The 19,054-nt window shown below is 44.2% G+C and overlaps 2 protein-coding genes across 2 annotated transcripts in view; one reads left to right on the plus strand and one right to left on the minus strand.

The window, feature by feature from the left end:
• Window positions 1–7,873, minus strand: part of bzw2 (basic leucine zipper and W2 domains 2) — a 15,485-nt gene extending 7,612 nt beyond the window's left edge. Inside the window, exons 1-3 of the mRNA XM_083684413.1 lie at window positions 7,831–7,873; window positions 2,447–2,517; window positions 974–1,150 (exon numbers count right to left, since the gene is read on the minus strand). Of these exons, the coding sequence (XP_083540539.1) occupies window positions 974–1,150; window positions 2,447–2,510 (241 nt within the window). The 5' untranslated portion in view covers window positions 2,511–2,517; window positions 7,831–7,873. The remainder of the gene's footprint in view (window positions 1–973; window positions 1,151–2,446; window positions 2,518–7,830) is intronic.
• A 6,684-nt stretch (window positions 7,874–14,557) lies between these two features.
• sostdc1b (sclerostin domain containing 1b) lies at window positions 14,558–15,769 on the plus strand (the record flags this gene model as incomplete). The annotated part of the gene is made up of 2 exons (XM_083685055.1): window positions 14,558–14,844; window positions 15,327–15,769. The coding sequence occupies exons 1-2, from the start codon at window positions 14,652–14,654 to the stop codon at window positions 15,767–15,769; spliced, it is 636 nt and encodes a 211-aa protein (XP_083541181.1). The 5' UTR covers window positions 14,558–14,651.
• Window positions 15,770–19,054: the final 3,285 nt, after the last annotated feature.

The following is a 19,054-nucleotide window of genomic DNA, read 5'->3' on the forward strand; positions in this document are numbered from 1 at the left end:
GATTCTATCGTTTCTTTCATCATGTGTATCGTTTCTATTCATCATGTGTATCGTTTCTATTCATCATGTGTATCGTTTCTTTCATCATGTGTATCGTTTCTATTCATCATACCATGCCAGTTACTGAAAATAGTTTAATATCTGAATTATTTGAACTTGGGTGTTGCGGGTCAGGACTTATGAGCGTGTGTTTGGTTTGCTCTGTACTGAGCTCCTGTGGTGTTGATCAGATCGGTGTGCTTGGTGTTTCTGCTACTGGTCAATGCTCAAGTTGTGATGTTGCTTCTTCGATCCGCGGTCTGTTCCAGGCTGTATGAAGTAGTTGTGTACTTTTTGGCTGTGCTGATCTTCATTTCGGGGGTCGACTGCTGTTCATAGTGCTGAAACGGGTGGTTGATGGCGGGGGGGGTGGGGGAGGGGCGGCTCATAAAAAAATATGTGCACCCGGGGCCTGTCGTGACTAGTCTACCAGTCTACGCCACTGTTCTGATCCACTGACATGGTGCCCGGGTGGGGTTAAAGTAAACACACACAGCTTGCACTGGTTAACAGGACACTGAAAACAGACAGAAACAGACAGAGCGAGACAGACTCTTCTGTGCTCTGAGCAGAGGATCCCTTTGATTATGGGGAATTACCGTGGTAATCTGACAAAGCCAGCAGTGATCTCTTTGTCCTTGCCTGAGTGAACAGCACATCTCTGGGCTCAGCTGGTCCAGGGCTCTGCCTGGACACTGAGGGACTGTGTGCATACTGACACTAAAGGGACTGGATGTTCCACAACCGAGCTAAGAATTGAGTCCAACGCCAAACGCACTCACTCGGATCTTCTCCAAAGGTATCGTGGGAGTTTATGGAGGCTTCTAGATCGAATGCGCTGTACTTTAGTCTTTATTTATCCAGGTTGTTACTTCTCAGTGTGATAAAATCTCTTCTGCCTGGTTGTTGTACATACATGACAGATACTACTCACCAAGCATGCTCCCCGCAATGAGGATGTCAAAGAGGGTGTCGGCATAGCGACGGTAGTCCAGTCGTGACCCAGTAACATCCAGGAACTTGGCTACAGCATCGAGATCCCCTCCCGCTTCGTTGAGGCCCAGAACGATTGTATCTCGAAACACTGTGGGCTCAAACTTCTCCTTTTCATCTGAGGGGACAAGATGGAGGTGGATGTTAGCAATGTAAATGATCTGTCCCTTATGTCCATCGACATGCGGTCTAACCCATACGCAGAGATGCGTTATCAAACCTGTTCTCCAAAACAAGACACAATCAGCGATGTTTGGTATAAACCATGTACAATGCGTTACACACAGGGGAGGCTGGTGGAGGTACAGTAGAAATCGGAGGACAGGCTCATTGTAGTGCATGGTACGGAGTCATATCACGCATTCCAATGAGCCCGTCCTCCGATTTCGACCTCCACCCGCCTCCGCTGATTAAACACTATGCGAGTGTTGTGATTGCTATATCACGAGGCATGCGTGCACGGTTGTCACAGTTGGCCGGCCACACAGACTTACCTCTTCAGAGGTCAGACCTGTAACATGTACCCTGGCACTCTGTCTACATGGAATGGGTTTAGCTTCTTAATCCCATGTTTTTCCTCACATAGCTTGTTTTGTCCAAATGTGTCCCGTCGATCAGCAGCTCTCTGCCCAGTCAAGTGCGAAACGACAAACAACACCTGAGGTGTTTCCAGTCGCTGTTGTGACTGCGACTGTTTTCACTCACGCTGGGCCAGATTCACTCAGCCTTTGTACATGTCGCGCTATCTTTCCGTTGACCTTTCTTTCACCTTCTGTTCTTCCCATTGTGCTTCATCGCCTACATTGCAAACACTTAGTACTACGCACAGTAGTAAATCGTGTCCGCTGAAAATGAACCAAACGCCCCCCCCCCCCCCCCCCCCTTCTACACGGGCTGACTGATCGGTGAGTAATGTTCAGAAGGACGCCCACGGCTTCAGAGACGTGAGGAAGTTCAGCTCTGCTCCCGTGTCCTGCCAGCGCTGTGACATGCTCACACTAACATGACATGGCGACGGCGAGGCGACGGCGAGGCGAGGCTGCTGTGACATTCTAGGAACATGATAATGACTGGGAGAGAGCGGGGCTCTGGAGGAGTGTTGTGGAAGAGCCAGGGAATGCCAATAAACTACAATCTGTCAACACTGCAGAGAGATGAAAAGGACCCGTGGGACTCTGTGTGTGTTTGTGTGTGTGTGTGTGTGTGTGTGTGTGTGTGTGTGTGTGTGTGTGTGTGTGTATGAGAGAGAAAGAGAGAAAGAGAGAGAGAGAGAGAGAGAGAGATCATAAAGAAGAGATCAAAAACCGAATGTCAGTTGTGTTAAGAAATGGCTTCAATCGTTAGTATTGCAACTCAACACCAAGTTGGTTTGCTTGCCAACATATCTGATTGGACAGCTGTCCATAGTACTCACCCCTTTTCCTGGTCTTGAACCGCTGGCCTGTAAGCACTGGCTTCTGCTGCTTACCGGTATTCATAAAAGTCCTGTGGGGAAAACACACGAGAATGGGAGGTAAAGTAGCGCTTGTTACTAGTACTATACTGTACTATTACATACCAGCAAACTTCTCACACTCTCTTCACACACACTCTGCCACTCTCTGGTCTCTCTCTCAACAACATGAAGCAACAATGTCAACATACGCCACTTTATACTGTGTCGTTCTGTCCATCAACATGGTTACATAACTGGTTTGAAAACAATGTATGCTGATTGGAGCATGAACAAATGTTGATAAGAAACAGTTCAGGCAGCTTATAGGCACTTTATAAGCATAGGTTTAGACAGATTTTCACATACTCAACATCAAAACGCTCACTAAGACTCAACGGAAAGCTCAAAGCTCTATGCTTACCAGCTGTTAGTTCCTCTTAGCAGTGAGTTTGGATGAGTTTTCACTGGGTGCCCTGTCTGAGAGTTGTCCTGCCTGCCAACCTTGCTCACTGGGCTATATATAGCGGGCTCATCCCTGCAGTGCAAACTTCAGTCTCTCTCTCTCCTCCCCCCCCCCCATCTCTCTCTCTACTCTCTCTCGCTCTCCCCTCTCCCTCTCTCTCTCTGAGGCATGGGACACGTGTTGTATTACATCAAGGACATGTCTGGCCACAGCTCACACACACATCAACACACACGCACAGCACACTTTCCAACAGCTGGTTCGGCCTGACTCAGTGTGAAACAGCTTGAAATGAGAGGCATTTCAGTGAAGGGGCTTTGAGGGCAAAAATCTTATCTCAGACTGTCAGGGATTAGCACTTTCTAATCTACTCGTACAAGTCCACAGTCCAGACATTCCAAAGGGAAGAGTCTGGGTCTGGGTCTGGGTCTGGGTCTGGTCTGGTCTGGTCTGGGTCTGGGTCTGGGTCTGGGTCTGGGTCTGGGTCTGGGTCTGGGTATGGGTCTGGTCTGGGTCTGAGTCTGGGTCTAGGTTTGGGTCTGGGTTCACCATCAGCACTGTGACCATCAGCCATACTGAAATACAACTTACATTTACAGTTTTGTCATTTAACAGAGCGACTTACAATAAGTGCATTTGTCTAAGTAAGTGAATCAACTATACATCAGTCATCGTAAGTAAAACCTTCGATAAGAACAAGTGCCATTGGCAAACAAAGTTCTGGTAATGTAGGGTGTTTGGGGTGGAGACTTCTGAGGAGAAGGAGCCCAGGTGTACCCTAAAGAGATGGGTCTTTAGTCTATGCCGGAAGATAGGTAGTGACTCTGCCATCCTGACAGTGGTGGGAAGCTCATTGCACCACTGGGGCACCAAGACAGAGAAGACCAGAGTGACCACTATGTCCTCATACAGATGGTGGTGCCAAGCAGCGAGAACAGAGTGATCCGAGGTTTGGGAACTTCATTTGCAGATAGGGAGAGGCTGTTCTCTTTACTGCTCTGTAGGCGAGCACCAAGATCTTGAATCTGATGCGACTGGGAGCCAGTGAAGGGTCAAAGGAGGGGGATGACATGGAAGAATTTGAGGAGATTGAACACCAGATGGGCTGCAGCATTCTGGATGAGCTGCAGAGGTCTGATGGCTAACCTTAACCCTAACTTCCACTCTAGCTCTGCTTGATGGCTGACTGCTGGGTTTTGATTCATAGAATGAAGCATAGAATATATTCATCATGCTGTGCACCTTTTACTAAACTGGAGGCTGAAAATTAACACACAACAACATCATTGTCATAATTTTCGTCATTATCATAATGTTGTTTTAGCAGACACTTCCGAGACAGATAGATAGACTTTATTGTTCCCCGGGGGGAAATGAAGGTGTTACAGCAGCTCACATCACAAACAACAACAACAAAATAAAGTGACAATAGAATAATAGAATAAAATAGACATCTGAAACATTATATACAGTAAGAACAGTCCAGTATGATTTAACATCCCGCAGCCTGACTCTGATCACCCCGATCGAGCCAGCCGGAGGAGGAGTTGTACAGTCTTATTGCGGCAGGCAGAGAAGATCTCCTATAGTGCTCCTTAGTGCAACGTGGTTGTAATAATCTGTTGCTAAAGGAGCTTCTCTGCTCTGCCACAGTGTCATGTAGGGGATGGGAGGGATTGTCCATGATGGCCAGGAGTTTGGTCCTCATCCTCCTATTGGCCACCTCCTCCACAGTATCCAGGGTGACACCGAGGACAGAACCAGCTTTCCTAATAAGCTTATTCAGGCACTTGGTGTCACCTTCCTTGATGCTGCCCCCCTAGCATACCACCACGTACAGCACTGCGCTGGCCACCACTGACTGGTAGAACATGTTCAGCAGAGTCCTGCACACGCCAAAGGACCTGAGCCTCCTCAGGAGATAAAGCAGGCTCTGGCCCCTCTTGTACAGGACATCTGTGTTGCCAGTCCAGTCCAGTTTATTGTCCAGGTGCACCCCCTAGCAACGGTTGCCTGGGTACAAAGTTATCATAAACATTGCTGCCACCTATGCAGCATTGTAATGGCATGACAACTGCAGTGGAGGCTGGTGGAGGTAGAAGTCGGAGGACGGGCTCAATGTAATGCGTGGAACAGGATAAGGAATGGTATCAAACATGTGTGTTTAATACCATTCTCTATTCCATTCCATGCATTACAATGAGCCCGTCCTCCATCCTTCTGCCTCTACCAGCCTCCACTGGATAACTGGGATCACAATATAATCATATAGTCATATGTAAATCATCAGTATGAATGGGACTTCTCCTTTTCAACAATGGGAAGCCACCTCCCCCGCTATCTGCAGACCACACAAGTCTGAGTGAACAAGAACGTGACTCAGTCATACAGCCATGACAACCAACAGAAAGGCCTTTCTCTTATGATATGAATGCAGGGATTGTAGGTCCAAATGGAACTTATTCAGAGCGATCAATTAATTGAGAAATCACACACACACACAGGGCTTAACCTTAAACAGCCTTTGGGTTGAAAAAAAAAAAAGGTTCAACAGCCCCTCGTTAAAAAATCTGGTAATGCACATTAATGTCGGTCTCTAAGAGAGAAAGATTGTGATGAGAGAGAAGCCATTACAGCCCTTGGTGAATAAATAATTTTCATAATACCGGCGTAAAAGGTTTGAAGTGCAACACTATGAGATTCACTCATGAGTAGAAAATGAGGAACTTGCACAGAGCCGCTTCCTGCAAAAGAGTGATCCATTAACAAGTGCTTTGGACATAAACAGTTTGTTCATGTGATATAACCACAAACAAGATCCATAGATGTATAATGGAAAGAAAAGACTGGAGCCATGACAGAGTCAGCATGTGGTACAGCTTCCCCTGGTACAGTCCCTGAGTCCTGTTATATCAGAGCATGTTGTGTTCACTGTTTACCCAAACAAGGACTTGATGATCCCCTTTGAGTCAGTCTTTCCCCCACGGAGAACACAGAGAGCTGGTCTAAGCTCTGTCGGTTTGCCCTGGGGGCCGATGGTAGCACTGCTCAGCGCTCACACATTGTGTGTGTGATGGGGCAGAGGCAGGGGTTTGCAATTTTTACTCAAGGGTTGAGTTACCTGCAAAACATGTACCACCTGATGAGTACGGCCACAGATCCCTACTATGGAGAAGAGTTAAGAGGCGTGCCTCACCTCCAATGACTGAGGGGGATAAACTGTGAAATGGGGTGAATAACACCTCAATACCCCTGTACATGTACAGTGCTGTAGCACCACTGAGGAGGTCATATTGTCTCTTGTCATTGTGGGGATGTTGTTGTAGTAAAAGTCAACTGCTTAATAGAGGTGTGTGATGGACAATGAGAAATCCTATTCACTTAATGTGTAAAGCAGCCTACAGTATACAACCCGACTCATACTTAAGGCAAACCGATGTCATAGAGGGAAATCTATTATTGGCCCAAATGTTTCAGTTTTTTCTAGACTGATTGAGGACCAATTTTAAGTGTATGCAGGGCTGCATTAATAACACCCCCAGTGTTCTCTATCACTCTCACACATAATGGTTTCACATGTCTGATCCATGTGCGTAGATACAGCCACCAGCGTCATTCCACAGCCCCCCCTCCCCACACACACACCCACCCACCCACCCACACACACACACACACACACACACACACACACCACAGAAACACACGTGCGCGGTTTGTGGGGCCAATTGAAATCCCGTCAGTGCCCAAAATAACGCACCCTTTATAAAATTCCTGGAAGCAAAGTCAATCAGGGCTAAAACATGGTGCAGGGGAGACGCTTTGTGTGTGTAGTGGCCTGACAACAATTTAAAAAGTGTGTGCGTTCTCAAGAGGGTGCTAAAAAAGCGCACGGACGAAGGAGAAATTACTTCCACCTCCATAAGTGCGCTTCTTTATCATGAGAGTCAGTGCCTTCATCATGAATGAACGCCAGGGAATTAGCAACTATTCACAGTGGATGGACATCGAGGCTAAGACTGGTCTCCATGCCGACCGGTCTGACAGCAGCGGAAAACAGTGTTAAGCGCAGCATTCGGCGCGGCGCAGCGAGCCCTTTTAAAGCGCTGATCTGGCCCGGAGCGAAATATAGTAAGCGCCACATACTCATTTCGCACTACTACTACTACCCGCCTAATTATAGTGGTGTAAAGTGCAAATTACCTATTCATTTCTAGATCACTGGTAATCTGTATAGCCTACGTTTAGAAGACCTGGGCGTTATACAATTCCAAATGTCAGCCTCGTTCACAAGCATTGTGACTGAGTTGACTGAGCACGACGAGGATAGCCTATCGAGGGAATTGCTTTTTCATGTTCATATATTACATCCGTGGTTATTACATAAGTGGTCTTATTGAGCGAATGACATCCACATTTGCTCCTTCTTTTCTAAAACCATGTCGCACAACCTTGGCCACACCTGCGGCACTATAAGTGGGCAATAGCAGGGAGTGGCACTATGATCCCATCCACACTCTTTCTTTCGTTCCACCTGTTGACTCACAAACATGCACCCATTTCCTCAAAACTGAATCCATTGAGTTGAGTCCTTGGAATTGAAGGGACAATAACTCTGCCTGGTCGGCTATTGAACTAAATAAAACATAGAAGTTTCCCTTTATAGGCTGAGGAGCTCTGGCTCTGACAAACGCATTTGTCTTATAAACTACTTCTATTAAGAAGTCTGCAACTACACAAAAAACATTAAGGGAACATAGGAAAAAAAACCATTTAATATATTTACAATCTCACTGAATTATTGCCATCAAACCTCAGGTGGTTAATTTATTTGGAAGTATAAGAGTTGTACAAGTCGACTTCAAAGACAATAGAAACAGTGTGTACTATTTAAATGACTTACCTGACAGTGGCTGACCCAATAACAAGTTGAGATGATCGCTGAAAATGAAAGACAACTTACTGATGATCTAAAGCACTGGATAGACAGCCTACTGAAATACAGGCGGCATAATCCATAATCCATTTGTATAGGGAAATCTATTTGATTTAAGATAAAGATTATATCATGAAGCAGCCATAAACAAATGAACACATTCATCAATAATTATTAGAATGTATAAAGTGAATGATATGACATGCATTTACTTTTTCTTATTTTTTTTCTCCAGATATTTATGCAACAACTTCTCCCCCTCTGTTTTTCATAGTGGTATATTCTGAAGATGGCTTATCTCCCCGCTGTCATGGACCGTTTTATAAATTGGTGAAGTACTTCAACTTTTTACCGTCATCATTACACCTTCAGCCTGTCAAATTAAGCAACATGTAAGAGATAAAAGCAACCATACCAAGACAGCACTTTTGCATTCAGAGACCACAACGTAATTTCTCAACAGAGAATGGCTGCACCAAAGAAAGGAGATCTCTCAGCTGCGGACAGGTTATTGCTGCAGGTAAGATGCCTGCAGATTAGTTTCGTTGCACTGAATAACTTTAATATATAAAACAGTATATACAATATATATTTGAATATATTGTATATACTGTTTTCTATAATCCCCCCCTCACCTCTCCTTCAATAACTTTGTTACATTTGTCCGAAGCTGCCCCCCAAACTGGCGGCCCACTCTACAAGATGATCATGACCTCCAACCTGAACCCTGTCAAGGTGGGGCCTGGGGCCTTTGATGTTGAGTTGAATTGAATTCATAATTAGAACTGACAGTAAACAATTGATGCATTTTAGGCCAGTGAGATCTAGCTGAAAATTATGAGTGATAACTAAATCATCTAACTAAGACAAAATCATCTAATTCATAATTGTTTCATCTCAGTTGAGGGCAAGTAGGCCTACAACACTAAGATCATTGCTCGATATGAATGATCACTTTCTTAATAGTGCTTTTCGTTCCGGAGTTTATGAAACATAGAGAGGAAACGGACAGTAGGTTTGTAATTGGCCATAGTAGAGTGGCTTGATGGCGAGGTTAGGAGAGCGTTGGGACCACCAGTATTTTGCTGGAACTAAGGACATTTCCTCCACATTTCAAGCAGTGCACTCTAAGTGTTTTGCATAATGTTTGTAGAATTTGAGGTAATGGGCTAATGGAACATGACTGACACTGGGATATAATGGAATAGAATGTAATGAAATAATAGGGTTGAGATAGATATTCTTCTCATAGTGGGAGCTTGAATAGCCTACAGTAGTGCCCTTTGAATTCCACACGAGTCCCACATTATCCACGCTGGCTCTGCTTCAGTCTGCAGCCAACGACCAGTGTCCTTGCCTCTTTAGGTTCATCTAAATATATCTGCCCGACTGGGAGTGAAGTTAGGACCGAGAGGTAACATGGCCAGCCTGCTGGCTAAAGTCAATTTTTACAACATACCAAAAATTGCGGGCAAAGTCACTCCTGACTGCCTGGCTCACCAACCGTACACCTTGTGACTGTCATCTACTATGGAGATTTGGTTACCGTCATGTTCCCTTATGAGACCATTTAAGGCGTAGGAGCTTGTGTTTACATCAAGAAGTAACTACTTAGTACTACTGTGTTGTGTGGTTCCTGCAAATGTGTCTCACTGTGAAGGTTGTTACTAGATCTGGACTTGGGTCAGTTGAAACATGACAGTGGAAAGTGGTCATTTGTTTCACTTGAAATGGTTTGAGTTTCCTTTCCAAAATATTTGCTGTGACATTCATATCTCCTTGTTCTTACAGCTGCCTCCCATACTGGAGCTTAGCAGAAAGATCTAGTGTCATATAAACAGTGTACCTTACTAGGAACACTGTGATATGATTAATGGTTACTTGCTGAATGGAATGTCTTGTGGAGTAGAGCGATCATGTCTCTCTCTCTCTCTCTCTCTCTCTCTCTCTCTCTCTCTCTCTCTCTCTCTCTCTCTCTCTCTCTCTCTCTCTTTCTATCCAGGTTGTGGTGCCAAGAAGACATTTTATTCTTGTATAATGAAAAGCGCATTACAAATGTAATACATTATTATTGTTATTATTATTATTATTATTATTATTATTTGCTAAATCCCCCCCCCCCCCTCTCTCTCTCAGATGGTGATGCTAGTGAAGGAGAGCCAGTTGCTGGTGGACGTGGCAGCTCTGGAGGAGCGCTACTGTGTGATGGACCTGCTCTGTGAGAAGCAGTGTGTGAAGCAGCAGGACCTGAACGATGCTGGCCATGAAGATGCACTACATCAGTTGCATGCTGCAGGAATGCCTGGCCTTCCTCCAGGAGCGCGATGACAAGATGGACGCTCTTATCAAGAGGTTGGCAGGTGCTCCTTCTTTCAGGGCAACGTGCTAGCCATTTCCTTAAAGACCCGCTCCAGAGGGGTGAACATGGGTGTGTGTCACGTGGTATACCTGGCAATCTGAACTTTTCAGGTAAATAGACACTCTAATGAATATGCAAGGTAATGTGTGGCAATGACCCCCCCCCCATCTGTAGCCAGTGGCTGGCATGACTGTGTGACTGATTGACAGTGTGACCTGTAAAATCCCATTGATCATGTTCAGTCGTAATGTTCAGTTTGAATTAAGTTGTTACTACTCCACAATAAGGGCTTGATAGAAACATATCTTTTGTAAGTCAACAGAGCCACTGGCCTTTATATCCAAGGACTCCTTCATAAACATAATAGACCACTCACAAAGAGGTGCTGCTCAATAGACTCCACTTTATTGAAATGTTACTTGAAGAAAGAACCACTTTTTCTTCTATTATGTTCTCTTTCTGCAGCACTACCTCACAAAATATTTTAATTCACTTATTAACTGAGTAATAACAATGACAGAATATGTGGTATCAATGATATCATATCAGTGGAGGCTGGAGGCTTTGATACCATTCCTCATTCCATGCATAACAATGAGCCCGTCCTCCAATTTCTACCTCCACCAGCCTCCCCTGTATCATTTAGTATAATAGAGCACACAAAAGTAAGGGTATTGACTACATAACCCAACAGCTTAGAACGATCTTGCTTTCTAAACAACTGTTTCTTATTTTCTAATTTATTTGATATTCAGCATTATCCTCTACTTTTAGCCTGCTTAATAATCCTGCTTAATAAACAAGAGTATGTTTAGACCTACAGTTTGTTTCTCTGCCTCCAAGTAATTACATAAATATCAGTTTTTCCGCATTCTTGTCACTCTCCTCCTCTGTTGAGTCGCTTCTGCTCTTGTTTCCAGGGAAACGACCCAACAGCCTTCTCGGTGCTAACCCAAGCTCTCACAGGGAAGACTGCCTTCGTGGACGCTGAGTTCTGCGCCACATGTGGAGAGAGGGGGGCAGAGAAGAGTTCCTCCCTCTACAAAATGGTAGGGAAGTGATTTCTCTCTCCACACATATTCACTCACAAACTCACACTATAATATAAATGGTATTGTCAGTGTATATCTGTCTGTGAATAATTCTGCTGTCACAGAATTGAGGTGTGTTGAAGTGTCTGGCACAGATTACAGTCTAATTTACGTTTCTGTTTTGATTGTAACTTTTGTTGACTCCCAGGTGATGTATTGTAGCTTGTTGTGTCATAGGCTCCACTGTTTCACCCATAAAAACTGGGAATACATTTGTAATGCCACTATTGAAGCATCGCTACCACATTGCCACTATGAAAGTTATCCCTCCTGGGTCTAATCCCATTTTCCCCCATTTTCCCTACTCTCATAAATATATTTTCTATAAATAACCAATTTTGGGTTGTCAGATTCCAATAACAAAACCCTGGACAAAAACCTTCATGACAGGTGGCAATTCTCTCGATTCGCCTGCGAAACGGCCGACTTCATAGTTGTTGTTTTTTTGCCATCTCACAAGAAGCCTTATAGTAGCTTGGGGCGCCCCCTTGTGGTAACTGCACTCTGTTGCTCTGTGTTCTCAGTCCTAACAGATGATGAGAGTGAGATGGTGAAGGAGCTGTGACTGGGAAGGCCACTGAAGAACACTGAACTTATTGTGATGTTCATGAAACCAGTTTGAGACAACTTGTGGTGCATTATCATGCTGAAAGTAGCCATTAGAAGATGGGTAAATTGTGGCCATAAAGGGATACACATGGTCAGCAACAATACTCAAATAGGCTGTGGCATTCAAGCGATGATTGATTGGTATTAACGGGCCCAAAGTGTGCCAAGAAACATTCCCCACACCATTACACCACCTCCACCATGAGAAGGTGTACAGGTGTTCCTGATAAAGTGCTCGGTGAGTGTATTGAGGTACTTACATATAGTGTGTGTTCTTTCTCCTGCTTGTTTAAATGGTTTCTATGGAACAATGTTTTCGTTTTGTTTAAAGGCACAGATTCTTAATCTTTTTCAATATGTGTGCCTTGAATATTCACCTATAAATACCAATGAGTATGTGCTATATTCTCTCAACACTGAAACTTGATTTAAATTTTTTTTTTGTATTGTATTGATTTGTATTGATAAATGTACAGAAAAATTGTTGAAATGGGATCACTTCACTAAACAATGTTTGCTTTAAATTGTATATTTTAGTTTTGACTTTTAAAGGTGTGTTATATTTCGTTGATGTGTATACTGTTTTGTACAATTATGTTTTTATTTTAATTTGGTTGACTTAACTGTAATGTCTCCACAAACCGTGTTTGTGGATGTAATCAAACCTTTCCTGGTTGCTAAGCATCTGCACCCAAGTGGCTTTTATTCCTGAATGCCAGTTTAACATTTTCATGTCAATAAAGAGTGCCTTAATAGTCTTGATTTGTTTTATAAGACTTGTAAAAATGAGTCCATACCATTACAATGAGGCCTTCCTTTGATTTCTGCCTCAACCACCCTCCTCTGACGAATACATGGTCAGATAATTTTTCCATTTTGTACTTATGGAATTATTTCCCAGATTGTAGTTATAACACTAGGTGGCAGGTTTTCTCTTCCATGGTCCATACACTAATGCTTGTGGAATGTCTGGTCATACTTTGCTGGTAGGATTCACCAGAGCCATTCTTGTCACGTTCATGCTGCAAGCCTTTCTCTGCAAATAGCGCATGTTCTTCATCTATGTAACAGAGCTCACTTCAATGGTAAATTCTTACAGTGTTGGGTAAATCTTAATTAATGTGATTCCCCCAAAGTGGTCCCAATTGGTCAGTCCACCAAAAGGTCCCAAAAAGCCCTTGATTAACAAATAGAAAACCTAAAACACCACTGCTCTTAATATCAGTTTGGTGAACTACATCTTTAATCCAAATATATATAATATAATTCAAATAATGTAATTCAAATAATTCAAAGGTATCCTAACATGAAGTAATCTACCTTCAATGTACAGTACAGTAATAACGATATGGTTTTACATCAGAAGGAAAATAAAAGCCTTCTGTCTGGACCTTTGTATGTCACACGCAAGGTACATCTTACAGCGATGCTGTGGAATTCTATAGAGCTCCTGTGAGCTTTATTCTTCATGTTCCACAGCCCTGTGTCCCACGGGGGAAACAGTGGGCCCTGCCACTATGGGCACTACTAATGAGCAGGCATTGGCCCTGGTCATGTTCCCTGCCAATAGAATCATAACCCTCATCATACCCCCCCCCCCGCAACCCCGTGCACCCCCCGTCTCAAATTTCCGGTTTTTGAGATGTACAAATTAGCAAATGCTGCGTGGGATCAAATAACTTTGATAGTCCTCTTTCAAGCCCCCAGGATCTTTTCCTCAGCCTTCCCTCAGCCTTCCCAGCACAAGATGACTAGCACAGCTTTTTGGGGGTAATAAGAGATCATTTTGACAGCAGGGGGAAAAAAAGTTATGAAAAAGCTACTCCTTTACAATACGGCATGAGCTGGACAGTTTTAGAGTGGATTTATTTTCAGTGGTATCAAAGGGAACCATAGCTGAGGAGAATTTGGGTAAATTCATTGTCGGAGCCCTGGGAAAGGGGTGTAAGATGACACCAGGTTCTTGGGGGCACAGTTTCGGCAGGATGAAGGGGGGAGAGGAACCTTTGTGTTGCTACTGTATGATTTTGGATAATGCACATACATCATATTGGTGAGCTCACCTAAGCACTTGACGGGATGGGATGTACTGAATAACACAATTTGTTGCCAAGGTCATCCCTGCATTGTGAGTTCCCAGCAAGGTTCACTTCCTTATGAGAAGTCATCATGTCCGACTGATTCTGCAGGCTTTGAGGTCATACTGTGTGACATCAATCAATTCAGATAATTGAATAGGCATTGAACTTATGAACTGTAGGAATTTGAAATGTCTCAGAATGGTCATATGCTCAAATTGTTATTATAGGATTACATTTTTTTTAAACCCATTTTCTACACATTGTCATTGGTTTTCTATTTATAGGACATAATCCATGACGAAACGTTTATTTGAGTTTCTAAATATGAATGTGTTGACAGACTGTTCATTGAAGTTGCACTTAATCAGATGAGTACAAACGCTGTCCAAAAATGACATTACTGATGTTTGGCGTCTCCTGCTTCAGTGGGCGTAACTGTGCGTAAAACTCTTCGAATTCGAAACTGCTCAACGCGCACTGAAGTTGTTGCCACAACAAGGGGCGGGTATATAAACGACTGAAGGACAGGTGAGGTAACATAGTAACGACATAATCCCTCTGCAGACAGCATATATCATTGAGAGAAGAAGGCACCACATACTCTCACTCACTGCCTCACTCACTGTCTGCCGACGAGGAGGTGCAGCGATGCTTCCTACCACGTGTGGGTACCAGCTCCTTCTTTTCTGCCTTTTTTTAAGTAGCTGTCAAGCTGTCAAAAACGACGCCACGGAGATGTTAAATGCTCACTTGATCACCCCTGCCGAGGATACACCAAGTAATGTATCAATGAATCAAGCGCGTAACGGAGGAAGACACCAAAGCAGCACTACACGTAAAGGTGAGAGATGTTTCTTGCGCATTTGGTTATCGAATTGTTGATTATAAATCTGATCAGGTAATCACTTATCCTTACAGTTGGAAACCCAACACATTATGACTAGATTCAATACAGATGATTGTAATGTATCAATGTATTGAAGAGTGTATACTCAATTGATAAATAATGTTAGAATGAGTGAAGAATGAGTAATTACGTGATTACCTTGTAGCCTTTGGATAAATACCAAAATAAGGCCTATTTATTGAAAAGTATAAAGCCTGAGTATGAAACATAGGCTATCATAGGGTACATCTCTAACTGGACTTATGTTGTCATACTGTGCTGTATTTTCCTGTCCTAGAGTTCATCATAGATGTATACATTTTAGATCCCCTCTGTAGAGGCATATGCATTCATCAGTGCATTGGCGTTAGCAAATGACATGCAATATGTACAGTAACTGTGACAGAATAAAGCATCTGTCACTCTTCACCTCTCAGCCACAAACCAGAGCCAGGTGGGTTGCAGGGAGCTGAGATCCACCAAGTACATCTCTGATGGCCAGTGCACCAGTCTCAACCCAGTGAAGGAGCTGGTGTGTGCCGGGGAGTGCCTGCCCTCTCACATGCTGCCCAACTGGATCGGGGGGAGCTACACTGGGAAGTTCTGGAGCCGACGGGAGGCTCAGGAGTGGCGCTGCGTCATCGACCGGACCCGGACCCAGCGCATCCGGCTACAGTGCCAGGACGGCAGCTCCAGGACCTACAAGATCACGGTGGTCACCTCCTGCAAATGCAAGCGCTACACCAGGCAGCACAACGAGTCAGGGCACAAGTCAGAGGTCCAGCCCCAGGATCAGGCCCCTCCTGGCCCCAAGAAGAGGAAGGACCAGGGGAAGAGTGGACTCTCTGAGGACTTGGCTGAGGAACAGCCCAAAAACTAAGCCCTGCATGGGAGTTTTTTTGCCCCTTTTATAGGATGATGAAAGGTCTCTGACTCCCCTCCAACACAAATAAAGACTGATCTTGTTTAGGAGGTGGTTGATTTGTTAGGAGCGGGTATTTATGATGCCTGTGTTGGATTATGCAATGATGTCTCAGTGCAACTGGTTTGCCAAAACAATTACCATTGTGGTTGTGTGTACTGTATGCTTGTGTTTGTGTGTGACTAGAAGGAGACGCTCAGATAACATGAGAAACCATGTTTGACAATGTAAGGTTTCCCCACCTTCTCAAAATGTTGTTCAATGGTTACTGCCTTGTAGCACAGAAAATAGCACACTATCTGTAGTGTACGTGTAAATAAATAGTGATTGTATGCTTTATGGGTTATCATCATGAATGACGATGACAATGTAATATATTTTTTAGATTTTGTACTGGCATAGTTGTAGAAACAAGTTCATCTTTTTATATTGGCTAGATAACATGTAACCACTGTCACAAATCATTGCCCTTTGGAGAATTGAATAAATAGTATATTAGTATTGGTTGGTTTGCATGATTTAAACAATTTCTCTTTGCTTAACAGGACTAGTTGCTATAAACATTAGGCTGCAGCCAGTGGAGGCAACTACATAGCAAACAGGAAGTCATTATCCAGGCATCAGTCAGTGAAGAAGCCTTCCTTTCAGCATGAGAAACCCTACGCTCTTATTGTGAAGGGATACCCTCTCCTCCAGGCTAATGGGACTTGTTCCAGCAGCGGCAACATGTTAAGAAACTTTGTATCATATATCCTGTTATTGTTGCCAGTAGTGAAAGCTACGTACTACAACGGATGCACTTCTAAGTTATACCTTTCCCAAAGAAAGAGAACCCTTAATTACGCCACCCCTCCCCCTCCCCCTCTCCCCACCCAAATAAAAAATAAAACAGGTGATATAACAGTGGATGGATTGTCAGGATTATTCTTCACTGCAAATGAACCCATTTCCAATAACTGATAGTAAATCCTAACGAGGTAGAGTGTGGTGTGTTCCAATTAGCAGACAGAGGAAGAGTCACAGGGCAAGCATCCATGGCTGGCCTGGTCGACAGGCAGGGAATCTCATAAACAGCACTATAGCACTTGCGTCATTGATGCAGTGGGGCTTGTAAAACCTCCTGTCTGTGTTATTATGCCTGACAACAGATCACCCCAGAGTAACAGTGATAAGAGGACCACCTACCTTTATTTAGGAGCTGAACTACCAGAAACACGCACACACACACACACACACACACACACACACACACAGAAACACACCGAGAGAGAGAGAGAGAGAGAAAAAAACACACACACACACACACACAGAAACACACACACACACACAAACACACACACACACACACACACACACACACACACACACACACAGAAACACACTGAGAGAGAAACACACACACACACACAGACACACACACACACACACACACATATACACACACACACACACACACACACACACACACACACAGAAACACACACACACACACACACACACACACACACAGAAACACACACACACACACACACACACACAGAAACACACACACACACACACAGAAACACACACACACACACAGAAACACACACACACAGAAACACACTCCAAGAAACACTCCCCAGTGAGCCATGCACGGGCCACAGTCCATTGCAGTCATGTTTGCTTTTGATTTATTTACTCCCTGTAAAGTCATTGTAGGACTAGGAGCCTGTTTGGTGGAGTAGTTCTCACAAACACTGATAATGGATAGTATGCTCCCTGCTTTCAGTGCCAGTTTTTGCTACCTCATTATTGCTGTTTAGATTAAGCTCATGTTGACAGTGTTACTGTTGCAGAGGAGGGGGCTCACGTCTATTTTGTGTTTTGTGTTTTCTACAACGGGGAGAGGACAGGCAAAATGGATGCCAACGTCAATTGGCTAACACCGCACAAATACATCAAATCGATTTAGTCCAACATTTCTCTCTGCAATCGCAAAGCTGCCTGCAACTGTGTAGGTAGGCTATTATGAAAAGTGAATTTCTTGAGGTCCAAGTAATTTGCTCAATTTCTCAATCTCTGTAATGACTCGGGTGCTTTTGATGTTGGATGTTTCGCGATATGTGGCCTCAGGGTGCTTTACGTCTCTCTGTCTTTAATCTAACAGTGTGCAATTTGTTACTTACCCTGTCAACACAGGAGCGCCTGCCAGCAGTTCAATCTCTGAGCAACTGGCACCATTACCGCTACCTCTCTATTTAACCCTGACTTTTTTGAGGGCCGTGAAATATCCCAAAATCTCATAATTACATGCTTATGGAAGCAGTTCTAAGGCCTTGTAATACTTTATTTCGACAGACTCCACATCCTGCCATATACCCCCCATGGGTTATGTTGCTAAAAGCACTGGAGGTTTCCCCATGAAATGCAGCGCACGTTTCTACCTGCATAGCCTACCTATACCTGTGGAGGAGGGGGTGGATGGGTGGGTGGTGGGTGTTGACCTTTCAACCCCCGATGGGGTAACCCACTCAATGGGGTGTCAGAGCTGGACAGAGCTGGGTCCATGTGGTAACAATCCTAACCATAATGAGGCCCAATTAATCATGACATAATTTGCTGCTATTACCAGGCTCTCCGCCAAACCAGTCTCCCTCCTAGTCTCCCAGGGCTAATGCTAGCCCAGCGCTAATCTTCTTTTCAATCCCAAGAATACACAGGGTAGCAGCAGCAGCTCTCATGATCTGACACTAAAGAGAAAATATCCAAGCCACATTGAGCAGCAACACACCATCAATCTATCTCGGCTGACTCCCGAACATGATAGAACAGAGAGAGAGAGAACTTGAACGTAACTCAACCCCATTTTGCACAGCATCTAAAGGTTTGAAGCCCCAGCAACGTACTGTACAGGGGAGGCTGGTGGAGGTAGGAATCGGAGGACGGACTCATTGTAACGCATGGAACGGAATGAGGAACGGTATGAAATACTATCTGTTTGATAGCGTTCCTCATTCCGTTCCATGCATTACAATGAGCCCGTCCTTCAATTTCTGCCTCCACCAGCCTCCCCTGGTACTGTAGGTGGATGGCTAGTCTAGTCTACATGTGTGTTCTGAAATCAATAGCCTGAGTGTCAGACGGCTGCCTAATGCTCCGAGAGAAGGTTTAATCTCTCTGTTTCAGACACACCTGTTTCTCATTCATCCAGGATGTTATGGAGGGATGTCTTCATCGTTGCACCACACAGAATCCCCTCAC

Source organism: Argentina silus (genome assembly GCF_951799395.1).
Source record: "Argentina silus genome assembly, chromosome: 14".
NCBI classification, from domain to species: Eukaryota; Metazoa; Chordata; class Actinopteri; order Argentiniformes; family Argentinidae; genus Argentina; species Argentina silus.